The 20,814-nt window shown below is 39.7% G+C and overlaps 1 protein-coding gene across 1 annotated transcript in view; it reads left to right on the forward strand.

Annotated features, from left to right (window-relative positions):
* gnaz (guanine nucleotide binding protein (G protein), alpha z polypeptide) overlaps positions 1-20,448 on the forward strand; it is a 47,771-nt gene extending 27,323 nt beyond the window's left edge. The window contains exon 3 of the mRNA XM_074690401.1: positions 18,357-20,448. Coding sequence (XP_074546502.1) covers positions 18,357-18,701 — 345 coding nt within the window. The 3' untranslated portion in view covers positions 18,702-20,448. The remainder of the gene's footprint in view (positions 1-18,356) is intronic.
* Positions 20,449-20,814: the final 366 nt, after the last annotated feature.

Consider the following 20,814-nt stretch of genomic DNA (forward strand, 5'->3'; position numbering starts at 1 on the left):
TGTGGGGAACTTTTAGATCTTAACACTGTTTTTCAACAAAGCAAAGAGTTTTAATATTCAAAAAGTTATGTTTTGAATGTTTTTGTTTTACATGTAGAAATATTTTGCAGCTGGGGAATGTGCACTTGATGCAAAATGATGCAAAATGATAGCCAATCAGGAGATGAGCTGACCATTAGAAGCACAACAGAATAGTAAAGACGAAACACAGAGTTGTTTCAGAAATGGGTGACCAAATTTTTTATTTCGTACTGCGTGTCCTTTTAAAAACAATTAAATGGACAAAGGCTCTAATTACTCGAACATGGGTAAAAACAGCAGAGGGTGTTCAGTCATTTCCAAGCAAATGTTCATTGATCTGGTCATGGGCAGGGGTCAGACCACAGACCAGTTCATGCATACACAAGCTATACGTTAAAGTAAGGCCCTATTTACACAGTCTCGCGCAAAAACGCAAAGAACGCAGTAAAATAATCTGTGTTTGCACAGACACGCTGAAGGATTGAAAATGCTGTAGTATACATGCCAGCCCTGTAGTTGGCGATATAACTGTAGAGACACACCCCTCCACTGCACAGAAGAAGTCTGGACAGCTGCTAATAAACAAAACAGGACGAGTACAGAAGTGGTGCAACAGATGCACGTATAGGCCTCACATTTCCATGGAAATGGTTTTAGGGTGAAAGTCAAAAGTATTTTTGCGTTTCGGCCACACGTTAACACGGTGAAACGGCGTTTTAGCCAACCTAAAATGCAAACTTTTTAAAACGACCTCTAGAGTGGAATTTTTCTAAAATGCTGCAGACACCATTGCGTCATGATCAGTAAGCTAGCATCAGTGGTAATGCTGGTGTCACGCTTTGCGCAAGAGTATACTAGAGTCCAACAGTACCGATGTCACAATCGTTGTGTACTACCGTGTTGTGCTCGTGCTTTTCGGCCCAACTCCACTTGTTCAACATTTCTGTGTAAACGCAGATTTTTTTTCACTGCGTTTTAGTGTTTTCAGATGAAACGTCAACTTCTAAGCAGGGCCTTAGTTGAAAGGCAGTCAGCAGACTCAGCAGATTCAGCAGCACAGACAAAACACAATAGTCCACCGTTTTTTTACTGTTGTTGTTGTCTGGTAAATGGCAGTTTAAGTTGCCACAATGAAAAGCAGACCTTGACGTTAGAGTTTCCACTGACAGCTCTGGCTTGCTGTTTTGCGTCAATGGCAGCAGCTTTTTAGAAAAATTCCACTCTGGAGATAGTTTCAAAAGTTTCCGTGTTCCCAGGCCGTAACACAACAATACTTTTGCATTTCATCCTAGATATGTTCTTGTATAAACCTTAAGTCTGTCTTTGGCGGCAAATTATTAGTTCATATTAGTGCAGAACATTTCAAAATAGACAATAACAGAGGTTCAGAGCAGAGTTACCACCTTCGTGGCTTTGCAAACCCCTCTAGTGACTCTTTTTCAAAAAAGGGAGTAACCAAAAATCTTAAGGCCTTTTTTTTTTGGAGACTCTGACGCCAAAGTACGCATGGTGTGATTGGTTTGTGTGTGTGTGTGTGTGTGTGTGTGTGTGTGTGTGGGGGGGGGGGGGACCTCCTCTTGAAAAACCAGTTGAAATATCAGTTTTTTGTCATGTATAGCCCTACATCCTTACTGAGAAGTTGGTTGCTGGTTCAGAGGTTAGCATTTATAGGGTTAAAATAGAAAAGTTTTACCAAAACATGTAAAACAGGTTGATTTTCAGATCAGGTAGAGAAAAACCAGCTGTCAGATGATTTCTTGGTATAGGACGTGTATTTTTCTGTTGGTAGACTAAAACTAAAAGCATCAGCCATTAGTCTCTGCTGTGTGTGTGGTATCTTACATTTCCAACATCTGTGAGTGTTTTCAGTGAGTTGAAGAGTTACGGTTTATAAAAATCAACAGGACACAACAGATAAAAATGAAAAAAAAAATAATTATCTGACTTTTTTTGACTCTGGGGTCTTTAGATCTCTGTTAAAATGTGAAAACAAAATCATTTTTCTGACTCTCCTGGTGTTCTAGTTTAATGACTTGTTGATGCAGATTTTTTAGATATCAACAGGAGTTTTTCTGACCTCTCTTCGTGCAGTCAGGACCACCGTGTGCACTCCATTCATCATTTTTTCCCTCTGACGTTTTATTTTAATGCTCTACACTAGTCAGTTTGGTTAAATGCAGCAATAAATAACTGTGATGGCTGTTTCCACATTCTGTGATCCTTATCCCAAGTTTTTTGGCTGGAGGCATGAGTGGATGCTGACAAATATGGCATGAAATGCATTTAGCCTGCCTTTATGCGGTAGCAGAGCTATTTTAAATATGTCTGAATGGAGAGAGTGGCCGGTGTTTGTAATATCCTCTTCATGGTCGTGGAATTTCAACCATTTGCTCTCAATGGCGTCCCCATCTTGTTATCTGAGTGTTTCGTAATGGATGAGTAGTAGTTGCTTGTTTAACTGCCTTTTTGATAATGGAAGGTCAACAAGAGATAATATTTGTCTTTTTTAGTCTAGACAGCTGTGAGGGGTTAACTTCCTGGTTTGAATCAACACTTTTTTTTCCTGCTGGGGTTATGTCGCTCCTCTTGGTTTCCAGAGGAGAGGAAAGTATGGTTCTTGTAACCGCCTTGGCCTGATAACTTCAGGGTTTCGTGTATAGAGCGGGGTGTGCACTCTGCCCAGTTGGAACATGAAATCAATTAGTTCTATAGGTTAAAAATAAAGTCTGCGGAGAAGAATGCAGCGTGGTGCTAATTGAGTTCACAGAAAGAAGTGTGAGGCTGTACCTGTGAGAATTGGCTGGTTGTGAAGGCACCGTGTAGCAAAGGGAGTTCACAGTTTCCGGAAATAAACAACTTTATTATTCAAAGATAAGAGAGGAAGAAGAAAGTAACACCTCCTGAAATTAAAGCATCCGTCTCTCTGCAGAGTCTGCAGTGCTGAACAGTTTTTCTGTTAGGTATGACGTTACGATCTAGCTCACATTTAATGATTTCATGCCTGGAAAGTTTTTCCTTTGCCAGAATGTGACTTTATCTGATTCAAGTAAAACCTTGTCTATGCTCCCATTATACCACATTGACGTACAGAGTCACCAGACATCAACTGGATGATGTTACATTTCACATTAAGAAGTATTATTTGTAGATAGTAGTTTAGATATCTTTGAAACCAGATAAGACAGGTCAGGCGTTTCTTTTGAACATAAAATCTGTGGAGATACACTTCCATGTTATTGTTTTCAGCATGTCCCAGAGCACTATTTCCTCCCACTAATGTGTTTGGAGAAATCCATTATAAAGAGTAAACAGCATTACTGTCCAGAACGCGGTTGTTTACATCAATCCCTGTATTGAACTCACTTACCACGTTTTATGCATTTACATTTTTGTGGAATGCAGCCATTACATTTCTGTATTTAGAAAATATGTCTTCAGTTTTCTTTTTTTTCTTCCTTTTTTGTTTTCTTTGCGGTTAATTGCACTTGTTTTGTTTCTTTGATTTTTTTATTTTTTTTTAGCAAATTATGTTGTTAGTCTGGACATGAACCTGTATCAACGGTCTGCATTCTTGACTATCAAAAGATCCATTTTGCCCCATCTTCAACAAAGAAAAGCTGTCTCAAGCTGCAAAACAACATAGCTTATAAACTTTGATAAGTTTTATTCTTAGTCTGTTTTTTAACTGTAATAACAAAAGGAAACCCCAAACAGGAGCGTAGTTAGCATGTGTAGGCTAACTTTCCAATTAATTGGAAATTAATATTATAAAACCCCAAAATGTAAAAACTTGTTACATTTTGGGGTTTTATATCAGTTTTTTTTTGTTACACAATGGACTCTGCACTTTTGTTACATTAACAACCAGTTGTTGGATTTCGGCTTTTATTACATTTTTCCTGTGACATTTTGGGTCATGGTTACATTTCAGGCTCTCACGGGCCTTTTTGAGTCCTTTTCATATTGTTCAAAATTTATTATATATTTATGTATATATATATGTTAATATATTTACATACATTTATCTATCTATCTATATCTATCTATCTATCTATCTATCTATCTATCTATCTATCTATCTATCTATCTATCTATCTATCTATCTATCTAAACATATATATTAATTAATTAATTAATTAATTAATTTATTTATTAATTTTTATAATTTTCAAATTTACTTTTTTATATTAATTATATATATATATATATATATATATATATATATATATATATATATATATATATATATATATATATATATATATATATATACCTATGTGACTTTTTATAATAATTATTATAAAAAGGAAATTTGAAAATTATAAAAATAAATAAATTAATTAATTAATAAATTAATAAGAAAAATTAGATTAAGAAATAACTTTTATCATGTTAATGATTTTTTTTTTTAATTTCATCTTTTTATTAATTTTTTTTTGTCAAGGCCAGTGGAAGCCTACAAGGAGGCTCAAAAGCTGCTTGTGACTTCAGACGCAGGTTGCAGACCCCTGGTCCATGAGATGACAGTTATGTTTCATGGATCAGTTTTCCCCGTGATGTGATCAGCGGGGTCTTACAGTTAGGGTTTATGTTCATGAAAGAGGAATGGATTTCTTAATCTAGAGTTTTAAGCAGCTCACAGACTAAAACAATAATACACAAATGCTGCGCCCAGTAAAAAAAAATGGAGGAACAAAAAAAAAGGATTAAGGGGATATAGTTAAACCTGAGTGTTTAGAGACAAGAAAGTACCTTTTTGAATTTGAAGTTTAACTTGATGATGACTTTAAGGAAAACAAACTTCGAGGAATCATTTGCTGTGGTTGCATCACTAGTGAGAGGGCTGATCAGATATCTGCAAATAAGCTGCAGTTTAAATTTTCCAGGATTTTTTTATTTTTTTTATTTATATCAATGAAACAGATTCATAAGATGATGTGAAGTCGAGACCTTTTCAAAGCAACTTAGCGACGGTTAGAGGACATTTATTGGACTGTAATGATCAGGCTGTTCCTGAATGGCTTTTTTCTTGTGGACAGCTATGGCCAAAATACACCAGATGTGTCTCCAGTACAGCTCCTCTCCATCACAGCACTGGGTCACATAGGTTTCTATTAGTTAAGTTAAGTTAAAGCATCAACTCACACTGGATCCGCTCCGCTGCGGTCCTGCTGAAACCACCTAAAAACACCCAGTGAACTGAAATCCACCTAATATCAGCACATGAGCTGCACAGTGACAGTAGCTTTAAAAATACTCTGTGCAGCGCAGAGAAAAAGCAACAGCTGCTTCACACACTCCTGTCACACCTCCATCACCTGTACATACTTTTAATGAGAAAAGTGCAAGAGTAAGTCATGGATGGCTGCCTCTTACCTGATAATTGCATATTATCACACTCAGTGAATCACATCAGGATCCACACATGGGATATGATGAAACCAACACATACAAACTTACATTCACAGATCAAACTTCAGCTCAGTAAGATCACAGTGGGAGACAAACAGATGATCTCACTTCATGCAAGGATGTGTGCAGATTTAAGTTTGTTTAAGCATGTTCTGCCTCAGATACACACTCTTTTTTATAAAACAGCCCCAGATGTTTACAAGGGTGCAGATCTTGTTTGGTGATGATCTCTATGGATGGTGTATGTTCAGTCTGATGCAGTTTAACCTCAACAGATGCTGCTTTAAATAAAATATCTGAGCTAACCAGAGGCCAAAAACTCCTGATGTTGCACAAAACCCCTGAACAAGTGTGAAAGAGGCCCTACAAGCATCCATGGCACACAGTTGTGAGACATCAGGCCACACCCTTACACTCTGCAGCAGCACTAAACCTAATACTCAGTGTGCTCTTAATCTCATTGTAGAGGATTGATGCCAGTATGAGTTGTAGCCTCTCCAACATCTACAGCAGGAAAGCTCCACAATGAATTCCTGCATCCTCGAGCTGCTTTGCTTTCAAACCCACTGTGAGTGAAGGAAACCAGGAGTGTTTGTGTCTGTGACGCAGCAGCGGGCTGCGTCTACATTTTACCGCCATGCTCAATCTTTTGCAAATTTGTTTCTGAATCTGACGGCGACCTTACACCTTGCATCTCCAGCAACTATTGTTTGTGTTTTCTTCTTGTTTTTCAATGCGCTTCCCATTCTTCTTTTGTTATGTAACACAGCTGGCATATAGCTTTAAGATGCAACCATCTGGCGTAAATACCATATTACAAGCAAGCACGCAAAGATGACAAATCATACTCCTAAAATGAAATAATACTTGCATCAACTTGGTTGTGATGTAATATATATCTAAGGATTGGAAAATCATCACCCCTCTATCAACCATTCCTAATACAGTCTGTAATTGATCATTTCAGGCTTCTTGGTTATGACATCCTGATGCTATAACTTAGCTGTTTTACTGAAGAGAGCTTTCATACATCTCAGCCTGTTTCCTGTAGATCCAGTTTTACAGCCTTTAACATGATGTAAACGCTGACTTTATTTGGCTATATTTAGTCCTGACTGACTCCACGAGTACAAAATGTATTTTGTATGGTGAAATTCCTACTTTATGATGTGAAACAAAATGAAATGAGATGAAACAACCTCAACACAGTGTCCGATTCAACTTCCTGAACAAGCGTGAAAGTCAGTTTTAGCTGATGTGCAGCTGACTCTTTGATTTCTCTTTTAATGGATTAAAGTTGGGCTCATGCATTTTTCCATTTCTGAAAAACCTGGATATGGAGTATCAAAGCTGGATGCTCAAACTTAACCTGTGCTGAATTTCAAACCCCTGTGTATTCATATGTCGTAGAAATCCCTGAATCTGTCTGCACACTGATCAAAACACTCCATTCTACAAATAGCAACAGATCTTCACGGCCCTCAAACACCAAGGTCTGCTAATAGCTCTGCTATTAAAAAGCCTCAAGAGAGCTGACTAATCAGAGTGGAGGGGGTTTGTGCTTGAGCTGTGTTTAAAAATTATGATTTAACTGACATGGAGCATTCAGATTTTAGAACCAGCCCATCTGTTACCAAAACATCCCATCACTCAGTGAGTCTCAGATCAAACAGGATCAGGGAGATAGCCTCATTTATTCTGATCATCATGTAGATGAGCAGAAAGCTTCACGACAGCCTCATCACCCTCTGGTAGCTCATGTTCTGTTTGACAGAGCTAGCCTTCAATACTGAGGCACCAATCCACCTCTGACTGTCAGAGAGGAAAGAAAACTCTCAGACAGAGAAACGCTGACATTTGTTAGATGTTGCATTACCTGTGGAGTAAAAAACAGCCAACTTTAGCGTTTTCCTTCAGACTAAACTTTTTTCATTGATGACACCCAGCTTGGAAACTCTACACCCATGTTTACTCTCCTGTTAGTCGTTGTCTGTCCCAGTTTCTCTTCATTCCTGATCTATTTGGACCAAAATGTGATGATTTACTCTCATGTGATGCATGTTTGTGATTCTCCATCATAACACACTCTCAACTGTCAAAATTGAATTGAAAATCAGGGTTAATTGATCACTCTAAATTATCCGTAGGTGTGAGTGTGTGAGTGAATGGTTATCCGTGTCTATGTGACAGCCCTGTGATTGGCTGGCGACCAGGGTGTACCCCACCTCTCGCCCAATGACAGCTGGGATAGGCTCCAGCCACCCGCGACCCTGATCAGGATAAGCGGTTCAGAAATGGAATGGAATTGAAAATCTTTAATGTCCCTGAGGGGCAATTTGATTTGCAACAAGAGATAAAACATACATTCTTACAACTCAAACACAGAAAAAAAGCATCCAAACAAAAATAGCATAATACAAATAAATAGATAAATAAATACAGAGTCAGTGTATTTCACTGGTGCGTTGTTTCAATCAGACTCACCTACAACCGTTTAAAAGACCAATGGCCACTACCAAATCCAAATTCCTTCGTGCAAAACAACAAAAATATTCTCTCTCTTCTTCTTTATTAACATCAGCTACAACTGATGTCTTCTTGTTTTTGTCTTCTATTGTAAAAACAACAACCGCCCCTTCTCTTCTTCTCTGCCTGACTTTAGGTTCAGATTTCAGAACCAGAGGCCAGGCTCATATTGAGAACCACGTTTCGCTCTTTCTGTCCCCTAAAATCTGCTGTAGACAAACATGGCCGTTAGTTATGTCTGCCTCTGTGAACAGGACCAGCAGTGATGTCCCGATACGCTCTTTATTTACTTATGTTTTACTTTTTTTCCTGGTAATATTTTGTGAATTGAGATTATTTTCTGTTTGCAGTGACAGATTCATTTTTTTCACTGTTGATATGATGGAAAATAAAAGAAAGAAAGCTATAAAAAGCTTTTTTCCTTTTTAGAGTTTTTTGGGGGGCTTTTATGCCTTTAATCTGAGAGGATAGGACAGTGGATAGAGTTGGAAACAGGGTGAGAGAGGGGAATGACATGTGGGAAACAGGCTGGACTTGAACCTGGGCTACCTGATAAAGGGTGAACCAATACCACTAGGCCATCTGTGCCTCATAGAAAGCTTTTTTCTAACTTAATGAAAAGAAAACAAAAGTTTTATTTGAATTATTGTTTACTTATTTTAAGATACTCCTCGTTTTCACCGTTCCTATTCAACCAAATACCGCCAACTTCTACACACTGCACCTTTAAAGAGACAGCACCTGAAATAAAGTGTTTCAGACAGAAGCTAAAAAAGGAGTTTCTTTCAGTGTGAAAATGAAAGGGAATATTTTGAGCTGTAATTCATGTATAGTTACTGTGGCACAGTACCCCCTCTTTAAAGTGAAAGTGATAAAATTCAGTGAATTGGAGGGGTACGCTCAGTTGAGCACATTTGTAAGCAGCTAGAAAGCGTGTTTTCTCTTGTGTCAAGCAACAGGATGGATGATAGAAGAGGAAAATTCAAGGTGATGGTTGAATAATTTTGCCCATTATAGCACAGTATATACACACACACACACACATGCTACCCTCAGCTCTGAGAGGCTCTTTGGTTTCCATGTGTGTGTAACTCTGTCAAACAGTTTTTATTGCGTCTAATGTCTCTGTTGGAGGATAATGTGTTAAATCTGAGATGACAGGGATCAACCCAGTGATCTTAAAAACTTCATCAGAGCGGATCAGCACGGTTCAGTTTCAACGCTCCACCTCACACAAGACAGAAAATACACCAGAATAATTACAGTACAACATTTACCCATCAACCCATTCCCTGATGCATTTTCCCCGTCCCATCCCTGTCTTCATAATGAATCCGTTTCCTTGGTTACTGTTGCTTAGCAACAGGCCAGTCAAATGCTCCTAGTCCTGTGCTGTTGACAGTGAGCTGTGACTAGGGAAGAGAGGATGAGAAGGAGGGAGGAGGGAGTTGTACAACAAACAGCAGCGTTGGAGAGGCTGCGCGCGGTGTATACGTGCATGTATGCATTGTGTGCGATGTTAGTGGCTGCGTCATTATGAATATGAACCAGAGCAGGTTTATAAGCAGCGGCTGGGGTCGAGCAACCGCAGTGAATCCTGTGTGTGTGTGTGTGTGTGTGTGTGTGTGTGTGTGTGTGTGTGTGTGTGTGTGTGTGTGTGTGTGTGAAGTGAAAATGAAAAGCCAAGATGTCAGGTTGGTGCTTGTTTAAGCCAAACACAAAGGAAGTCAGAGGCTGCAGGATCGGCCGTGATTCTGCTGTTTTCAGCAGATGAATTACCTGTCACATGAAAGACGCCTGCACAAGTGTTTCATGCTCTCATCTTTAAGTTTTCACTTTTGCTTTTCAGTGCAGCCAGTTAGCACAAACTGATAAATGTACATGGAGGGCTTTGAACCTCAAGAAACACAAGAGCATACTGCACGTCAGCACCGTGTCTTTCATGTATTCAGTAATACTCTCGCTTACGCAGCCGCAGCGTCGTGCATCAAAGGAATTACTGTCATGTAATTGAATTGATTCATTTGTAAAAGAGCTTTCCAGGAATTGGAATGAGATTGTTGGTGGACACAATAATAATAATAATAATAAAAAAATCATGTCATGTGTTTTTGACAGCATCTTCTCACACAGTGGTCCACATAACTTCCAACCTATATCTCAGATGTGATGACAAAAGCTTCCTCATCGTGTGCGTTTAGATTGAATTTGTCTTTAATGTGATCAAAATGATCTACGACGACCTCCAGTCAGACGATTAAGTGCTACACAAAGCTTTTCCATGTAACATTACACAACGTCAGCGCTGATTGGATGAGGAAGCCATGTTATTATTCTCCACCACACAGGCAGAGAACAGATACACTCAGCTCTATCAACAGATAGGTGTAGTTAGCTCATAGCTGTAGCACAAGAATACAAGTGTGTGTAGTTTTAATTGTTTGTTTGTACATGCAGCACAGTTGCTGCCCACAGACACACAGAGGAAGGTAATTAAAGACAGAGAAAACAGAAAGAAAGGAAGCTAAGAAAAAAAAAATCAGGTGGAGCAGACGGAACATGATGACAGGGAGAATCATTCGGCTTGATAAGTGCAGCGCAGCCCTTCTTGTCAGGCAGTGACATTTAAAATGAACCTTAATGAATCACAAAAGGGTGGCTGCACACTTAAGTGATTTGTTTTTACGGCCAACAAAGCAATGACTCTGGGTTGAACTTCCTCATTAATACTTAAGCATAATTAAGTCCCTCGCCTCTGGACGACTCCAGGCAGCGAGGGGTAAATCTGTGTGTGTGTTATCTATGAATCAGTGGGTGTTCACTGCCCCTGGATCCTTCTTCCCCCACCCTCCCCCACTCCCCATTCAGACACTCTTACCGTGTGAGCGCTCCTCGCCAGGTGAAGACTCTCCTGGGACCCAGCTGACTGTCTCCTGCCATCCTCTCCTAGCAGCTGGGTGCTTATTTGGACACCCTGGGAAGAGGAGGAGGGAGGTCAAACAGCAGGGCATGACTTTGTGTAGTGTGCAGTCTCTGGAGATTTAAACTTCACACAGAGAGGAGCTGATGTTTCAGACTTAATGTGAGGCAACGTGTGAGACAACAGGAGCACAGAGGAGGAGCAGCTTTAACCCTGACGTCTGCTTATAGGCAGATGAAGCTGGCTCTCGCTCTGTGGTTGGTAATTTCAGTGAACAATCAGCTTATTAAACAGCAAGCAAGCGAAGAGTTTCTCTTTTTTACTATCCAGTGGCTAGTTTGAGGTTTCATTTTCAGATAGTTTGTTCTTACTGGTTTCCTGAACGGATTTGTTTGTTCTGTGACCACCAATAAAAATGTGTCTTCTTCTGGCTCATCCCAGTGGAGGATGTGGTTTTTCATAACCGGTAACAAATTCAGTATGGCAGCACATCTTCATGTTGCACAAAGCAGCAAACCTGGATGTTAGAAATAGAAAAACACACCCTGATTTTGATCAGAACAAGCCGTCCTGCAATCCAGACACTTCATACTCTTTGAACTCACAGCAGGCAGAAGAGATGTTCTGACTGCATTTGGAGCTCAGATCTGACTGACATCTTTTCACTTGCAGATTTGCAGACTGCTACTTTAGTTTCTACATAACTGTACCTGTGCATGAGGAGGACATTTTTGTGCTCTTTTTCATTCCTGATCCATGCCGCCAAGCTAGAAGTTACTGGAGCCCATTTAGCTGCTGCCAGAGAGTTGCTAACAACGAATTCTTCTTCCTCTGAATTCTTCCTCAAAACCAACCTCACTCAATATGGCGGAGTGTGGAAGTAAACACACCTGGAAAAATGTGAAATATGACGTGGAATTACAGAAAATTGTACTTAACGTTGATTTTTATGAGCTACCGAAGAACATCAACGTGTGGCCAGAGATCACCACACGTGATAGTTATATGAACCTGATTTTAATGCAAAGCCTGAAAACACAAGAAAACAATATATTCAGTGCTGGTGTTTGTGCTAAAGTGGTTCTCATCACGTTCTTCCTTAGTACCAGTTTGGTTTTCCACCAGCAAGGAACCAAGTTGAAGCCACATCATTGCATCACTGCAAAACGCCAGCATGGGGGGTCGGCAACAAAGTTGATGCTGGGAGCACTTAAAAATTTGCAGAGATTTGTGTTAAATTATTTTTCCTGACTGTCTGCTACACGGAGTATGCTGGTCTGTGTCTGCGTGTGTGTGTGTGTGTGTGTGTGTGTGTGTGTGCACGCGTACGTGTACAAGCGGGCATGTGTTTTTGACAGTGAACACATGGGGACAGGGCTCTGCTGCGCATGATACAGAGAGCAGAGGAGAAATGTGAACATACAAACATGAAGTAAAAATGACATCCCATCATATAAGATAAATAACACAAAGTTGTTTAGTCTGTTAAACAAGATAAATAGGTACAGACCTGGGTTATAAAAGACAATTCATTGCTGCTTTATTTTCACCGAAACATGAACAAAACAACAGACGACTCACTCAGCAGCTTTCCTTTTTCAGTGACTGTATTTTACTGCTGATCCTTGGTAACTGTAACCCCGTCTCCAACTCCTGATGCAGTCACTGCTTAGCTCTGGCCCAGTGAAGAGTTGGTGCTTGCAAAGCACCAGTTTTCAGCACCTGGAGCCAGAGCTTTGTCTGTGGAAACACAAAAAAAGCAGTGCTAAGTCAGGCCTGGAATGAGCACCAGCACCAGTTCGCTAGAAAAATAGTAGCAAATGAAAACATTTTTTTTTCAGTTATTAAAAGTATAGCTGAATGAAAGATGCTAACATTAAGATCTGTATCGAGAAGTAGTGTTAGCCAAAACATCAGTTGATCTAAGGTATAATTTTACCCCAGATTACAGCATAAATTCACATTAACTGACATGAAATAGGAACCACAAATCCAGGTTTTGTTGCTTAACTCAAGTTGTTTCTGCAAACTGCAGCGATCCAGCTTCTCATTTCTTTCAATTTTGTTAGCCTGTAAAAAAAAGTAGCTCTGACAGCTTCTCAAACCTGCTCGTACAATCAATCGCACAACAGCTGTTCCCCATTTTTTAGTTAAAATGGTATTTAAGCCAACGCTGCCACTCATCTCCCTCCTTCTTCCACTCAGTGGGCGTAACCGCAGTGACTTCCTCTTGCTGTGACGTCACGTGCCCACCCTCTATCACTGTCCATAAAGCGTCTCCACTTGCCATGAAGCAGATTGGAGGATGTGACCGATTTGTCAGAGTTAATGTTCTATGCAGCGCAGTGAGGAGACAGATGTTGCATGACTTAAATCTGTGTGTCACTGACGCTGCTCTCATGACTCTTTTTTCATGGCAAAATGAGTCCAAAGGACCCGAGAGGAACATCAGGCTTCATGTCAATCATTTCACTTCTTTAAAGGGCTAAGTAAGGTGAATGAGTGGAACATGAGGAAAGTCATGAGATAAATCTGTATTACAGAGTGATTCAAGCATCAAAGCCTCCAGATTAGTCACATGTAACTACCAATGCTGTTAATCTGAGTTTAGACAAATAATGTAACAATTTAGTTCAGAGTATTGATCATGTAAAGCAAATCTAAAGCCACCTCTCGATAACATCTGCAGCTTTGCACCTTTAACGCAGAATGATCTGGGTTCAGCTTCCAGCTTCACTACAGCTGTCTAATCTTGAGCTATTTTCTTTCCTCATGCTGAGCAGATCTTGTGATTTGCTCAGAGCATCATGTTGTTTCTGTAACCTTTTAAACAGCAGCCTTCCCTCGAACAGCCTCCCAGTCACAAGCTGCTGGCCAGTGTCCACGCGCCGCCAGCAGCCGTAAACAGATCCGTTTTTCTTTCTCTCGTTTTTTTTTTTCTTATACATTCAATGTCACAAGGGCACAGTGTGTGCTGCATTCCTTAACACACACATTCACACACACAATTTCACACAAACTTTTGTCTCTCCGCCAAAACCAGAAATTTCTGGACATCCTGCCAATTAGATACGAGCCTATTGAAGGTTACTCCGTCCATCCAAAATGTTGTTAGTGGAATTAGTGGAAGCTGTCTCATGTCGAGTCAATGAATATTTGAAAACTCAAGTTACATAAAAACACTGATTGAGTGATGAAGAGCTGATTAAACACTGTGCTTAATGACCACCTTACGAACATCTCAGTTTCTTGTACAATATGATTCATTTACTCATAAATGGTGAAGTCATTAAGCACTGGGGGGATACAAATTGATGGGCCTTGCTGATCTTAATTCATCAGCTGGGCAGGGTGATACATTATTGATTTACATGCTAAACTTTTGAAATAAATCTTTAATTACAAAGTAGGGCTGTGTTTTTCTGCTGTGTTTTTTGGAATCAAGGAAAGCAGGACCAATTAAATTCCACACTGGGTCTTTTATTGACAGAGCTGTGACAGAGGCATCGAAATAGTGGTTCCTCAGACTGACGAACAAGCAAGAACTTTCTGACATTTGAAGGAAGTTTGGTGTAATAGTTAAGTAATAGTTTTATTTTATATCAAGCGCCCCATGTATGTGAGCATCAATGCATTTGTCCTTCTTGAAGGTAGGGTCTGCAAGAATTTTGGTTACTTGTTGGTAAAGACAACATTTAAACTAGGCTCCTCCTCCTTGGATCAGTGCCAGCTGCAGCACACACCAACAGCCTCCAATAGAAGCTTCATAAACACACTTACTATCCTAATAACCACCTGTAGCATCCCGTTTCAACAACTGAGAAACTCGAGAGCCATGCATCTGACTTGGCATGTTAGCACAAGCTAATCACAGGTATTGTAACACATACCTGGTTAGCAGAAAGCTAACTTGCGTCACTCTTTATCCCGTGCTTCCCTCAAAGTTCCTGAAAGGGAGTAAAATCCGAGGCCAAGCTTCACCCTCGTTTTGTAAAAACCTTAATCTGTTTGTCGTTTTGTTTCACTCTGGTCGTATTTGTCTTTCTCCAAGCTACGCCCTTTATCATAGTCCTGTAGGAAAGCTTCTTCCACTTGTTGTTTTCAACACTCAAAGTCACTTGCGCACTGTGGCACACTGTGATTGGCTGAGGTAGCCCCATCTTCTCTCTGCCCAGATACATCCCAAAACAACCGAAACATCAGCATACAGGCAGAGGAAGGTGTTGGGGCGGACACAGACACTGACACACATGTATAGAGGCCCAGTAGTGACAATTAACTGAATGTATAGTTTGTGGAAGTTCAGAATTAAAGCATATCTTTGAAGATCTCATTTCAGTTGAAATTTAATATGATTTGATCGACTATAAAAAAGAAGATCCAGATATATAAATTTAGTTGTTGCACTTTTGAATTTGGACTCTGTTAATCTTGATCGTCGGCCTTGGCAAGTTCTGGTGTCTCCGAGCGCCCAGCTACCTTCATTGAACTTCTAATAACAGAAATCCTTTTGGAAATAAATGTTAGCCAAGAACATTTGGGAGATCATTTTTTGTTAAGCTGAGAAAAATTTCACAACCCAACCAGTTACAGAGTATGACTAAGTCTCAGTCAGCCTGAGGTATGAGGGACAGAGCGGTCTGTCTTCAGTCCAAACAGAGTCAGTCTTTGATTTCCCACCATTGTGGACGCACATTTTCATGCACTCACACTCAGAGGAGTGAGGTGTATTTATGGTGAGGTAAATTAAGACTGACACTTCTGATTTGGCTCGTCATTTCACAGTTTTGGAAGGTGGAGTGGTGGTAAAAGAAGTAATCAGCTGTTTCAGAGGAATATGTGAGAGTTCAAACTCAGGTCCTCTTTAGTCTGAGGCTCAGGTCTTTGTTGCCATAACAGAGCAGGCGTACCTTTGGCTAGTCAAGCGGAGATCTTTGACTTGTGTTGAATGACTTTGGACGTGATATTGCTCTTTCTGTGTTGTCTTCATTTCATTCTGTATTTAGCTAAAACCTTACATGGTATCCTTTCTGAGCTTCTCTGGCCCTTTATAAGGACATTCAAGTTTTCAACCTTAGACTGTTTTTGGAGGAAACCACAAGACTTTTTTACTTCAGGGACATTTTTCAAAAGTTTTTATTGTCTTATAGAAAATTAAGGTCAACAAAGTTAACATTTTTGGTTCCTCATTCCATTAGTGGTAAAAAAAAAAAATTACATATGGACATTTTTTCCCCCCACAAATCCAGCAGCACTCAAACATTTAAACCCTGTTTCCACCAAGTTAAGTTCGTCTTGCTATGGCATCTACTTTGTGGCATTTCTTTTGACTAAAACCAGGACATATCCCCATATTACCAACCCGTACCGTCCCACTTTATGGTTCCCTTTTGTTGGGGTGCCAAACATACTGATCTGACCCCAGAAGGTGGAGCTATAAACAATGCAGTCCGTTGATTGGTCGAAAGAACTGTCACTTCCCAGCAGTAACAAATAACAACACATAACCCTGTCATGTTTAAATATCCAGTCGACTTTAAGAGATAACTTTCCTTTGTTTGGAAAATGGGGTCACAAAACAGCATGAAACTGCTGTTGAAAAAAAAAACTGTATCATGTTTTTCTTTTTCGTTGAATTTATTTGTGGGGTTCACTGCGCTTACCATTATAGCATATTGGCTTGCATTTCCCCTGCCAAGAAGGACACAGTTGGCTGACTTTACTGATCTGACCAGTACCAAACGATAATGATCTATACCGGACCGATTAGTGGATCCATGTAACTTACAAGCGTACGCAACTTACAACTCCAAGGAAACTTTTTAAGGCTGTAGCATGTGTGGCAAGGTTGTAATAGTTAACGAAAACGAAACTAAAAACAAAAACTAAAATTTAAAATACATTTCAGTTAACTCAAACTAACAAAAACTAGAAAAGAAAAGAAAAACGATAAGTAAACTAAAACTGTACCTTGTGTTCACAAAACTAACTGAAACTAACTAAAATGATAGACAAAAACCCCTTTGTTATAGTTTCTGACAATATTAATAGCCTTTAGGATTTAAATTAATCTGACACATTTTCCCAACCAATTTTAAGACAGTTTTCGGCAGTTGTCGGCGCCGTACGGCACCATCATAGTGATGTACTGGGACATGCTTGTTTACTGCACTGACTGGCTGTGCGCTGTGCTGCCACGAAACGTAGTGGAGCAATGAATCAGAGCATCTGTAATAGTTTAATTGTTACAGAGTCCAAGTTTTTATTTATTGAAGCTCATATTGTTTTTTTTTTATAATTTATGTTTATATTATTTTTATGTAATTTATGTTACCATCATTTTATATAATTGATGCTTATATTTTTTATACTTAGTTTATATTATTTTCATCAGCCAACATTTCAGTATCAGCATTGACTGAGCAGTGAGCACTGTGTTGAACTTGAAAATAAACAGTATGACAAAATATTTACTCTGACCTTTTTGAATCCTGCACCTGGTTAATAAGGTATGAAAAAACTAAAACTAAACTAAAACTAAACTAAAACCAAACTAAAACGTAGCCCTGTTGCAAAAATCGAAACTAAATTAAAACTAGAATGCTCACTCTAAAACTAATTAAAACTAAACTGTAATGTAGAAAATAAAATGTCAAAACTAACTAAAACTAACTTATAATGACAAATCCAAAACTATTATAACCTTGGTGTGTGGTCACAGAAAGTTCACTGCTGGCATTTCAGACCACGAGAACATCATGCTAGAACCATCAGACAAACTGACAAAAATCCTTCGCATTTACAATTTATTGCTTCAAAATTTCTGGAAATGGACTTAGATTCACTCTGAATCACTTTATGGTGACATTACAACATTAGGCAGCACTAAACCTACTGTTCTAAACTTTCTTGCCTGCTTTGTAAAAGACAAAGAAGCGTTGAGTATGGCTTGTTAGAGGCATAGGGCATAAGTCCAAAACTGGACTGACCAGTTTTTACTAGAAGAGGTTGTATGGTCAAATATAAATCTCCACAAACAACTTTTATGTCATGACTTTGCACAACTATTCAACTATAGAATGTGTGGGTATCATTAGCTTATCATGGTTCGCTTTGGTGTTATGATCCTAAATGTACCATGTGCGGAGGCGCACTTTGACCTTTTTCTTCCATCAGAGAAAAGAGGAAGTTGAATGTGTCCAGGTCTCTGCTAATTGGTCAATGTGCTGTGACACAGGGTGATCTTTGCTAAGACGCTGGGTAAAGACCAAGTTTCTGATGTCACTCAGGGGGGAGCACAGGGTGGGAACTGTAACACATGGAAGTTACCAAAAGCAGATACTTGCCCAATGAAGGGCCAAGCCTTCTCCGTCTGTAGAAAGAGGTCTGATTGTTGGGGTAGAGTGGGTTGTTGCTTCAAAAGAAATGTACTTCATGGTCTGACAACCTGTTTCGTGTTGTGTTCTTTTCCTCACAGAGCCGTATGGCCGAGAGCTTGCGCCTCTTCGACTCCATCTGCAACAACAACTGGTTCACCAACACGTCGCTCATCCTCTTCCTCAACAAGAAGGATCTGTTGGCAGAGAAGATCAAGCGCATTCCTCTGACAGTGTGCTTCCCTGACTACAAAGGTCAGAACACCTACGAGGAGGCGGCCGTCTACGTGCAGCGGCAGTTCGAGGACCTGAACCGCAACAAGGAGACCAAGGAGATCTATTCACACTTCACCTGTGCCACCGACACCAGCAACATCCAGTTTGTGTTTGATGCTGTCACGGACGTGATCATCCAGAACAATCTCAAGTACATCGGGCTGTGCTAGGACCCGAGGCTGGGTGGCGAGGGGCAACTGGGGGGGAGGGTGGGTAAGGCGGCATTCAACCCGCCATCAGGCTGGATAAACAAAAAGGCATGTCAGTCTGCCCGGTGGTTTATCTCTTTGGAAAGGTGCAAAAGAAAGCAGCAGAGGAAGTGAGGTGGTAGGATGGACGGGATGGACCATACTGTAGATTCAAGTGTTTCAAAAGAAACAACAGAGCTGAGGAGCTGTGGTCAACATGGGATTTTTACCCAATGTGTTTGCACTGAATATGAGTATGCAGAGACACCCAAACACATCTACAAACACACACACACACAGACATCGACACACCTTGTCTGACAAGGCAACACTGGAATAGTATACAGCTAGCCCTACCTGCCTGCCAAAAACTGAGGGCGCGGGTCTGTACTGGTGGTTTTCTGTTACGTTTGTCTACTTTATTTTATTTGCCAGAGTCAATTAATGCTGCTTTACAAGACGAATTTTGACAGAATCAATGTTCTCTTTTTGGATTTTCACCCTAACAATGGTAACCAAGTGAGTGCACCTGTTAAAACACAGAGCGAGCCTGAGATTCTGAGGAAAAAAAAAACAACAAAAAAAAGTCAGTAGACATGATGTCACAGGGTTTCTGCCTAAAAAAGAGGAAACTGCCACAGTGTAAAGCTGAAGTGAAATGTGTTTTCCACACACTCTTTCTGTTACTGCCCCCAATCGACTCTAATGTTCTTTTTTTCTCCCCCTTCTTTATTTTATGTTTTATGTGCTTTGAAAAAAAGAATATGTCTCTCTCAAACCTGCTTTTGACTGCAGGTTTCGTCACTGACTTCTAACACCGGGAGAGTGTTGTGCTCCATAAAGTTGAAAAAAGTATCCTTTAAGATCATTCCAGTTTCCAGCAAGAGAAAACAAAAACAGTGCCAAGATCAATTTGTAAATAAAACCAGATCCCATCCATTACGTTACTTTTTATTTTGTTTCGTTTTTATGGACGAATACGTTAGAAAAATGCATGATTTTGTTACTTTGGGATACTAATATATTTTCTTTGGGATTATGTTCCTCTTTTCTTAGGTTTTAATAATATATTCCCAAAAATATATATTAAAGTCAAACACTGTGTACGATTGTACAGTTGTCAGAGAGGAATCTATTGAAAAAGAGTTATATCAATATAGTAACAATGATTATAATCCTATGATGATGATGATGATGATGGAAAAGATGACAATGATGATGGTGATGATGATGATGATGATGATGACAATGATGATGATGATGGGGAAACAAAGTAAGCATGAGAGGAGAAAGTGGATCCAAGAAGAGTGAGACTGTAGAATAAAAAACATGAAAACAAAGACGCAAACGTTGAAAGCTCAATCTTCCTTATTATCCTTCTTCCTTCCATTATCTATGTGGAAAAATTGTCAAACAGCCAGTCAGTATGATGTGTAAATATACTGTAAGGTACACTCTTTGTTCAAACAAGTGAAAATAAAGGTTGAGTTAGGCTGCTGTGAGTGAGATAAGGAGCTGCGAGCGAGAGAAAGAGAAGGAGGAACGTCGTCCCCGCTCCGCTCCTCCTCTTACCCTTTCTTTTCAGTTTAGAGGATGATGTGCAAACAACTCAGCTAAGGGCTTCAGGCTTACGTTATGGGATGTCCACCTCAACAAAAAAACAAAACAATTAAAAAAAAGAGATATAAAAAGGACAATAACTATGAATAAAACAACTTATGCAAATTTTCACGGTGTAGTAAATGTGTTTTTGGGTGGTGGTTTGTGTCAAAAGTGCTTTAAATGTTTTTCATGCTGCATCAATTACAAGCAGACGAGGGGATTGGTACGCTCTGCCTCCGTCCTTGGTGCCCAAAATCATGACATAAAAAGTGTTTGTCCTCGTCATACAATGAAACCACCGGGGCGGGAGTAATTTGTGCATAAAGTATGCAATTGAATGAATGAACTTGGCCTGTGTGATGTACGAATTCCACCTCAGTGAGCACCAGTTTGGCCCTGCGTGTCTGGAGAAAAACGAACCCCAAATTACACTTTTAATTCAACATTTTGTGCCTTTTAAATCCTGTTTTTCATAATTGGATTTGATTCAAAT

This window comes from Halichoeres trimaculatus, unplaced genomic scaffold (assembly GCF_033239565.1).
Source record: "Halichoeres trimaculatus isolate MK-OKI-2021-1 unplaced genomic scaffold, fHalTri1.1 fHalTri1_scaffold_16, whole genome shotgun sequence".
NCBI lineage: Eukaryota > Metazoa > Chordata > Actinopteri > Labriformes > Labridae > Halichoeres > Halichoeres trimaculatus.